At 31.4% G+C, this 10,656-nt stretch overlaps 1 protein-coding gene across 1 annotated transcript; it reads right to left on the reverse strand.

Moving 5' to 3' along the window:
* Nucleotides 1–2,514: 2,514 nt before the first annotated feature.
* Nucleotides 2,515–9,967, reverse strand: LOC140431747 (esterase SG1-like; the record flags this gene model as incomplete). The annotated part of the gene is made up of 3 exons (XM_072519627.1): nucleotides 9,871–9,967; nucleotides 4,070–4,207; nucleotides 2,515–2,646 (listed from the first exon to the last, which is right to left on the reverse strand). Coding segments are annotated over exons 1-3 (324 nt in total), but the record flags the coding sequence as incomplete, so codon positions are not given.
* Nucleotides 9,968–10,656: the final 689 nt, after the last annotated feature.

Here is a 10,656-nt window from a genome sequence, read left to right on the forward strand (position 1 = left end):
CGCGCTATCTCAGAGTTAAATCTCATTCGAATCCGATTTTTTTCATATGGCACAAATGAGCTTATTTGCCATTTGATTTTTTCCTGGATTATTACTTTCTTTTATCACACTTCAATTTTCTGTAAAACCATATATCCATGATATCCAGTCTAGTCTGCAGCTATGTGTCTAGTTGCATCAGTTGTGTTTGAGGCTCAGGATAGTGCTCTCTAAAAAATTCCGTCAGGCTCTCTTTAACACTCTGAATGCATTCACTTGCCTTATTTTAGAGTAGGGAAATAATAATCTAAATGTGCTTAAAGTGAGGTTTAAGAACCCCTGACATTTATGGTTTCTATTGTATATCCTCGTAATGCCCTCTTCACGATTCTCTTTGTCTCCTTATTCTTGTGCACTTTTTTATTCTTTTGCATCTTTTGGCAAAATTAAATTTTTCATCTGACTTCTGTCGTTTAATTTTTAAGGTTATCATTTCACCAGAGTATTCTTTGTTGAAATTCCTTACTATATCCAGACAACTGTCTTGGAATGCCAATATGATAACCTCTTGAAATTGTACGGCGCCCATGGTAGGTCTAGTGTATGCGTTATCCTCCCTTTAAACCTGCCTAACAATATTCCAGGTCTAATTGATATGCTTCCTTAATAGACTCAATACCTTTTATTTTAAAGCAGATATATGAATGGTCCAAACAAGACACGTCATCTGTCGCATTTCATTTTTTAACAGTCGTAGCTGCATGAGTCGTAGCCACTGTTATATCAATAACATCCTTTTTTTTGTGAAATTACGAAAGTTGGTTTGTTTCCTAAAGTTAGTATGTCTTGATCATATTCCATATCAAACAGTAGTGCTGACACATCCCTTTTGTTGGTATTTGTATTGCTCTAGGTCAGATTAGCATTCGTAACATAGCAGATAATCAATTGCAGTATATTTTTCTGTAATCCCTTACTAGCTGTTCTAACTCTCGTGGTGGTGGTTATTTTGGATCACGATATGAAAGGTACACAAGTCTGAGAGTTATCTTCTTTATACTTTCTTCCGCTATGGTCTTTCTTCTTCCGCCATGGTCTTAATTTTTTCCATCTTTAAATTCCTAGAGCAAAGAAATAACGGCAATGTTTTAATATATTGTTTGAATAATATACAAGTACACCAGACTTTAGTAGATCGTCTATATATAAGCTAGTAGTCAATGCCAGATAGACCTCTTATTTTACCCTGGTAAACTCAGAGCTCTAATAATAAGTTCTCCTGAAGATGCTGTGCTATGCTGATGGTTTAATCGTAGTCTTCTGATGCCATTCATCAGTCCACGTCTGTAATATGCCTTACATATTCCTTAATACTTTGTAGTAGACATCGTCGGTTATATAGACTAGCAGTTGTTACTTTTTCCCCATCTTTCGATTTTTTACCAATAAGTATTTTATCTTAAGGTTTTGATTTTGTTTTTTTGAGCATATTATTGTCCATTTTTTTGCACTCGCTAGCACAGTTAACCCACATGGTCTCTGCTCTAAATAATATTTTATGGAACTGCAGCTTTTTGTTTCATCTTGTTAATCAGGTTAGTGACTATGATCTAAATGAGTATCAGAATAGTGTCTCTGTGCCACTGCAATCCTAGTTTGTTTTTTGACACTGCTATATGACTTAGTCTTCTGGTTAGAGTCCCTTGATTTTTTAACGACTCTCTGTTACTGGGAAAGGGTAATGGTATTCTCTTGAGGATTCTTTTTTTTTATTTTAGGGTTTTGCCAGTACCTCAGATTTGGTTTTGTGGAGATTTGCTGTGTTACATGTCCCAGCAGCCATTTTACCTCTCTTTTTATTCTCTTCTATTGAGCTTCAGAAAGGTATTTTTTGATACCTGTCTCTAAGTACATTCCTCGCGGAACACCTTCTAGCTGAGTTTTTGGGATAGAGATATAATCTTCGCCACAATAATCTCATTTCTAAGCCCACTTGTAGCGACTTGTTTTCTCTTTTATCATCTTGTTTTCCATCTTTGTTTCCTCGAGTTAGGAAGACATACTGCAGGTAGGGCAATGCGCCCTTACCGAGTCTGCCAACTCTCTGAGAAATCTCTTAAGGCAGTAGGTTATCCACTACTGCGACTGCCTGTGATTTACCGATTTTGTGTGTGTATATGTTTTTGTTTGGGTCTGGTATGTTTAATTCACAACTTCACACTAATTACATAGCTGGAGACCCTATGCCAATAATTTATCAGTTGATCTGCTGATCTTCATTGGGTTATACCTTATTTACACCTTATCCTATTTACACATAGGACGTTAATCCAGCACGGTTGATGCAGCTTTAGCCAACTATGATTATTAACGAGGATATCTAAAGAAGTAGTATGGCAGAAAATATCCGCCTGTGTAAATGAAAAATAAAAATATTTTGGTCGTTTTACACGGAAAAATCTTATACAAAAGAAAACAAAATCTGTGTTTGTATTAATTATAATATGGTAATAATATGTAATTGACTTATCTTACCGCAGGAGTATATACGTTCAGATACAGACAGTCCTCAGATCCCTGTGGAATGACTGCAATAATTTGTAAGCAAGCTTTTTCATTTCTCTTTGTTGCTAGAGTTCCATCCCAGTCGTCTACTTTTTGTGGAGCCTTAAAATTAACACAATATAAATATTTTACTCAAAAATTTAAGGTAATAATATGATATATAAAAATGAGAGTTTAAATAATAAAATGGTTGCACGCCAAGCATTTAAGAGAATCAGAAATAAATGTTACCAATAGTATATCCAGTTGAATAACTGGACTAAGATTGTCGACATCGAAACAAAGAATAGTTTTGTAGAAGCATTATAAAAACGAAATAAAAGTTGAGGACTAACTATTTGAAAAAATCAATATCAGGATAGGTATTCGTCAGAATTTTATACTATCCTCTTTGTGATTTATGATTTATCACTCTATTTCTCTCCTTTTCTTTGTTAACCCTTATCCATCTACTCCTATATGTAAGTCTACCCAAATTTCGTCACTGTTTGCGATCTGTTACATTCCTGTATTTTATAACCTGGCTAATTTTAAGTTTTTTGTAGCTTCTGTCCTGATTTCTCTTCAGTTCATCATCATCACGTAGCGTTACAACCCTGGGTGGGTCTTGGCCTGACTGTACAACTTTTTCCAATTTGTTGGGTCTTCCAATATCATTAGATAAGGTTGCTATAGTGTCATTTCCTTCGATCCGCTTCGCTAATTCGTTAGAAAAAACAATTTTTGGATCAGTAATGTTTATTTGTTTTCGGATCTCGTAGAAAGGCAATAAATCTTTTAGTTTTATTGTTTTATTATAACGTAATTTCTTCATAAATGTTAAGAAAAAGTGGCTTATTATAATTCACTGTTAAAACATTTAAAGTTCGTTAAAGACGGTTGAAATTGGGCAAATTTCTTTCCTATAAAATGTTGGATTGAAGCGGCATACAGAGACTCCATTTTCAGTCCCCGTACCTAACAGTAGGTACATTTTGACCTCTCAACATTAGTGTAAAAAGACTGCTCTCTCCTATCTCGTTTCTCACCGTAATGGTCATCCCAGTGACACCAGACTACTCTTTCGGTTCTCGGGCCGGACTTTAAAAATTTCAATTCACTTCTCGAATACACGCACTTTACGTAAGCAGAAAATTATCGCAGAAAAGAAGAAATTTTAGTTTTAGTTAAATACATTTGAACATAAATATCTTTTGTAACAGTACAACGTAAAATAAAGAGCCCTTAAATTCATCAAGTAATATCATTATTATTAAAAAATTGATTCGACGAAAGATTCTTTAATCCAAGTCTACATATTTAGCCAGTTCCAACGTCTGGCTCGCTAATTGTGTTGTAGAAAGGAGAAAAAATCACAAACCTTAGGTTCAACTGTAATGAGGTAGCAAACCGGAAACAATTGGGGATATACTAAATAAACCAATCAATATACAATAATTAAACATTTTTTCTAAGTCAAAAAGTACACACAATGCTCTACCATGTAAATTAAAGAAATTAAATAATAATATTTAGATAAACTTACCTTAAATCTATTGTCTCCCGTGGGAGGTGCCGCATAAGGTATACCTTCAAAAGCATAGTATTTTTGCTCATCCAAACTCTTTTTTGTTTTTCCTTGTATTTTACCATTAGAAATTGTTACAATGGTACCATCGTCATCCTTTAAAATATTTATTAATATCAGCAATACATCAATATTCATGACAATATATTTAGTTACTTTACAAATGAATTATTAAAGGTATTTTGACAATTTGTTAAAATATTTATCGTAATAATCTATATTATAGTCATTAAATCAAAAATTTTTAATTGAATGTTACTTTTATTGTACACGTCATGTAGTTTTTAGAATTGGTTAAAGATTTTATCCCGTTCTTTATTATGTGCCCTAACCTTCCAATTTGTAACATTTAACTTCTCCTAATATGTCTATATGCTGTCGCCGTAATCTTCCAGATCTTCCTCTTTTTATTTATTTATTCCTAATATTATTGGAATCTTCAGTATTCTCATTTAATGCATTTTCTCTACATGAACCAGACACCTGATTTTCTGGGATTTGGGATTAATAGACGTTATGTTTTATATTTCCATTATTTCCTTATTTGTTCTTCTTCACCATCTTTCAATGCTCGTTCCAATTATCTTGCATAGTATTTTCATTTACCAAATTTAAATATTTTTTTTTAAGTCTTTCTTTCTATAGAGCCCTTCTTTGATTTTCCTTAACACAGCTATGGATTTTAATATGCTGTTTAAAGCTCCTACACTTTCGCTCTCTTTGTTGGTTTTGTTCTGAATTTCTATTTATTAATCATTTCTATTATTGATAGTTAATCCAGATTAATTACACTTTTTTCATATTTCAGTAAAGGGTGTCCCAAATTGATATCTTTTGCATACTATACCGAAAACTGGAGAAATAAAAAAAAAGGAGTTAAGATGTCATGACTTCTTTTTCGTTAAACGATTCAATCAACAAATCAAATCAAATCAAAATAAAAAGAACACATTAACTCATTATTAGCTCCCTACATTTGCGAGATACAGGGCGATTATTAAAAATGTCGAAAGGATAGGGTTATATATGTTTTTAATTAAGAAAACTTTTAAAAAAACTTTATTGGAACTTTGATAGATATTTTATGGAAGGATTCAGTCGCCTAGAAGATTTTTTTAGTGGGTCTCGCTAAGCAAATATGATACCAACTTATGTTTTTTATTGGGACACCCTATATATTTTGACATATCTCGACGTTTCGGCACCCATTTTGGAGGCATTATCAAGACGGATAATGGCTTCAAAATTGGTGCCGAAACGTCAAGTATTAAATTCTCAACACGGTTCTTCCCGAGAACTAAGTAATTTTCATATATATTCGAGATATTTGTCAGACCTATGAACTGAAGAAAACAATCGATCTTGGGTGGGCAGCATGAAAAACCTAATATTTGATCCATACGTCCTCCCAGTGTTGTTCCTAAGGAACAGAAACACTTATTTTAACAAAAGCCTCGGCTACCAAACTAAGAGTCATACAGAGAAGAATGGAGTGATCTAAATTTGGAATAACTCTGCGAGACAAAATAAAAAACGAAGAGGTCAGGAGAAGCACCAAGCTGACTGACGTCATCGAAAGAATAGTTAGACTAAAATGAAGATGTGCAGGACAAATCTAGAATGATCTAGAATGACGGATGGTCAATGGACAAGGAGGTTATTAAAATGAAGATCAAGGCAAAACAAGCGAAGCAAGAAACTGAATGAGAGTGGTGCAAGATAGACGGGGTTGGAAACACAAACAAGAGAAATATGTTCAGCAGTAAACTTTAGTCTAGGTAATGATGATAAGCTCTTTTTAAGACCACTTTATTTGTAAAACAATTGACCCATGAAATTTTAAGCAACCTTCTGAGACACCACGTTTCGAACGATTTAATACGGTTTAGCAAACTTACAATAAGTGACCTGGGTTCGCTACCGTACAATATTATTGTTCATATAATATGTAGCATTTTAGAACGCGAATACGGTGACCCAAAGAAGTTTCGCGCCAATAAAGGTAGTAATTGAATTTCGTAAAAGTATTTATAGTTTTGAAGCTATTTTCTTGTGGCATTTTAAAGTAATTACTATTTTAATGGGAATAAGTGACAATAGAAGGTTAAAATAAGTTTATTGACGTTTCAATCTCCCCTTTAGAAATCGTTCTCAAAATACATTTTATATTTTGAGAACGATTTTCAAAGTGTAGATTGAAACGTCAATAAACTTATTTTAACCTTCAATTGTGGCTTATTCCCATTAAAAAAAATATTCATAGCTATGGCTATTCATATCTTCACTTATTAGTCGCAGTCCCACTTACTGTTTAAGGTAGCTCCAAGATATTTAAATTTCTCATTTCTGTGTATAAGTTGGTTGTTTATTGTGAATAGGGCTTGAATAAAATAACATTGTTTGTACTATTTGTTAGGTGTGTGTTTTTCAAAGTTCAGTTTTTTTTTAAGATCCAGTTCGCTATGATGCTTGTTTAAAAGGCAGACATGGAGAGGAGGATTAGAAATATATAGGTAATTCAAGGAAATGTACTTCCTGGAGAAGAATTTAAAATTTCTTTCGTATTTCATTAAGAATTGGCCAATTCTTATCATTTTTCATTATTACTATATTCTTTATGTTTTTCTACGCACATTCCGAGTTAGTCGCATTATATATTCTACCAGCAAATATTTAATAAGAATTTTAAAATATAATTTAGAATATCACGTTCAGAAATAAATAAATAATAATAATATACACTAATTAACATAATTAATATACATGAAAATGATTATTTTGAGAACTGACGGAAAACGTAGGAATATTTTAAGAGAACGAGATCGAAAGCTTAATACTCTTAAGCAGAAGCAAGTTATCAGTATTTAAGTAAAGATAAAAGCACTGCTACTGCCCATCCATATTTGCTTGTTTTATGAGTAGATATGCAACAGGTATTATTTGGTCTATGCATTCTCGTATATTTTACTACTGTAAACTGTGCTACTAGAACTTTAATGTAAACAATCTGAGTACCAACGCTGTATGGAATGGCACCATTCCTAAGCGGAGGTCAATGGACGTAACATCTTGTATTTAAGTTAATACTACTTATTTTAAAGATAATAACAAAGAATAAATTGTGAAGAAAACAACAAAATTAGGATATCAATATAATAAGAAATCACGATAATACTAATAAATTAAGACATTTTAAAGATCTTTATATATTTAAAACTGTTATCTTTATCTATAAATCTTTATATATTTGACTGTGTTCATGATGTAGTAGATTAAAGCCAATACAACAATCACTACACTAGAAAAAATTAGAATAAATTAAATAAAGTATATCTGAAGAACATGAAAAACGTGGATAAAAAAAACAGAAGAATTAAAAAAGAAAGTATTAAAAGATGAAATTAAATTAATAAATGAAAGATTAAAGAATATAGAAAATTGAGATAGGAGAAACAACATAGTACTACATCGGCTATCAGTTAAAAACAAGGAATACCAGTTAATACACTGAAAAAAGAAATGAAAACCCCTATAGAAAAAAAACTAAATGTACAGGTAATAATAGAAAAAAAGAATGTAAGAATAAAAGATATCAAGAGATTAGGAAGTAAAATTTGCCTGATAAAATTAAGTAACGAAACAGAAAATAATATTGTAATAAAAAACAAAAATAAATTAAAAGGAAATGAAAGGGCCAAAGTATACAACAACAAGTTCAAAAAAGAGAGGGTCTTACAGAGAAAATTAAGAAAGAAGGTCTAAGTAGAAAGAGACAATGAAAGGAATGGAAATGTATCGTTCCAGAAACTTAGACAATACGGAATGAAGATGGGACAAAGCGAGAAATGAATTAAATTCTTGGGGAGTCATACAATATAAGCGACGAATACATCCAGAATACTGAATAGCAAACTGGACGAAGCAAAGATGACGACCTAGCAAGAACAACAACAGCGGGGTAGCACTAATGAACAAAAGACTAACATGGAAGAAAATTAGGGGGAAAATATAAAAAAAGTAATGCAATAATTGTTACTGAGTTAGGGATCGTAATACTAAAACAATACACAATAAATAAAAAGTACTAGAGATGAGGTTCTAGAAAGCAAATTAAGACTTTCTAGCTTTAAACGAAACCATTGTTTAAACTAAAAATAACCAAAGGAGAAATATAACTAAAAAACCTGTGATATTACACAGGTTGATGGAGTTGACAAAAAAGAAAGAGCAACCGTAGCTATAAGTTATACATCGATCGCCAATAAAATAAAATTTTTGCGGTAATGAGAAGCTATATTAGAACGAAATATAGATAGGTAAAATTAAAAATAATGAGCAAAAAAGATCCCAATCATCGTTTATATATCGAACGAGGATGAAAAAGCAGAACGAAAAGAACATTTTTGAAAAGAATCATCACGAGTAAATGAAGCTAGTAAGGAACATGATATGTTGTAGGAGATCCTAATGGCAGAAGAGGCAAAAGAGATCACCAGGTTACATCAGTAATAGGAAAATACAGAGAATCAACAAGAAATAACCAGGGTAGGAGACTGCTCGATTATTGTCTAGTACATAGCATAATTATTAGACATACTATCTACGAGAATAAAGACATACACAAATATACGAAAAGAGCATAGTAGAGAAGAAAAGTCTATTATAAACTGTATACTGACAAAAACTAAAATCAGAGAGAACATAACTGATGTAAGGTTAAGACGTGGATAAGAAATGAACAGCTACCGTTATCTGCTGGTATCAATAATAAAAGAGAAAACAAAAAACAAAAGAAAAACACAATAAAAGTGACTTAATAAAGCAGTATAAAAAGAAAACATCGTACCGATTGAAAAATAAAACAATAGCCAAAAAATACGCTATTAATTAACGCAAAATAAAGCAATTAATGAAAAAATAGAAATAAGAGACTCGGCCAAAATAATGTGTAGAATGCATGGCAAACATTGAGAGACACAATGCTGACTACAGCATAAATATGTGGTTTAAAGTAACAGTAAGAATAACATGAATAAAATAGACAGAGGAAGCTAGACGTCAAATACAATTGAAAAAGGATACTTCGACAAAATATAAGTAATACAGCAGACAAAAACTACAAACGATATAAAGAGCAGAGGAAAACAGTAAAAAATTTTATATTCGAAGTAAAACGAAAAGATTTTGAAGACAAATTAGAACAAAACAATAGGAACACCCAAAAACGATTCTATAAAGTTAGATAAGGTCTAAGAGGTACAAACAAAGAAGTAACGTTGATAAAAAACGAAAACGAGGAAGTGGGCGTAACATATAGCGATCATTTAGCGAAAAGAATTAGAATTAGACTGTGACATTCAAGAGGCGTCAAGATGTGTCAAGAGACCAAGAAGACGTCCAAATTTAAGATGGAACTATGACATAAGGAAACAAGCCAGTAAAACATGGCACAGAAATGAAAATATTAGACAATCGTGGGCATAAATGGAGAACGACTATGTAGGAGAGGTTTCACAATAATTTGTAGATTACGCTGATGGTGATGATTATACAACATCAAAAAAATTGATGTAGTTAAAAAGCTATCAATTAAAATAAATTGGAGATTAGGATATTACAGAAAACTCTACAGTTCACCTAATGAGTTTATTAATAAATTTAACACAAACAAAGAGAAAGTGCAGAGATAAAGTAATTTTTATATTTTATTTAAAAATGAAGCTATGAGTGACTTCAATATATTATTTTAATTTACTCACTGCAAAAACTAAAAACACTAATTGCAATAACACAACGACAGTTTTTAAATGCATGGCCGTACAAGAATGCTGTTCGTATTTTACTAAAAACAATAACAAATAAACAATGCATTCATATAGACCAGCATTATATAAGCAAATACTGACTTCTAACTACATATTCACTTCCGTCGAATTACAGTTTAAAGTTGATATTATAATTAAAATAATAAACGACTGTCGAAGATTATAGAGGCAAAGAATAATTAATTAAAGGTTTTAAAATTTTAGGAATACACAAATTTCCCGAATTTGGCCGTGAATTTAATGTTTACTGTATAATCTACAATGATTTCAACTACTATGTTTTCTAAGAATAAACCACGATGACAATTAAAAATATTTTATACTTTAATTTTTGATTTTCACCTCGGAAATTGTTCTTTAAATACGAACTAAACTTATTATTTTGTTTTCTGTCACTTGGAATTTAAAAAATCTGTTTATAGTTTAGTTTTATCAGCTTAATTGATTATGACAATTTGAACATAAAATAAAAATTGTTCAATATTCCAGCAGAGTGCATTACGATAATAAAACAAACTTTGATCTGAAGGTATTTTCTTGTGGCATCATAGAACGGAATCCTGTAACATTTATAAAACAATATGAGAAAAATAGCAGTACCATTCATAAAAAGATTATCGAAAAACTTAAAAAGATAGAAAATAAATTTAACATTTCAACAACATTCAAAACAACAAACACATTGAAATATGTTTTATCTAAAACTAAACCTAAAAATAA

The sequence above is a fragment of the Diabrotica undecimpunctata genome, unplaced genomic scaffold (assembly GCF_040954645.1).
Source record: "Diabrotica undecimpunctata isolate CICGRU unplaced genomic scaffold, icDiaUnde3 ctg00001866.1, whole genome shotgun sequence".
In the NCBI taxonomy this organism is placed as follows: domain Eukaryota; kingdom Metazoa; phylum Arthropoda; class Insecta; order Coleoptera; family Chrysomelidae; genus Diabrotica; species Diabrotica undecimpunctata.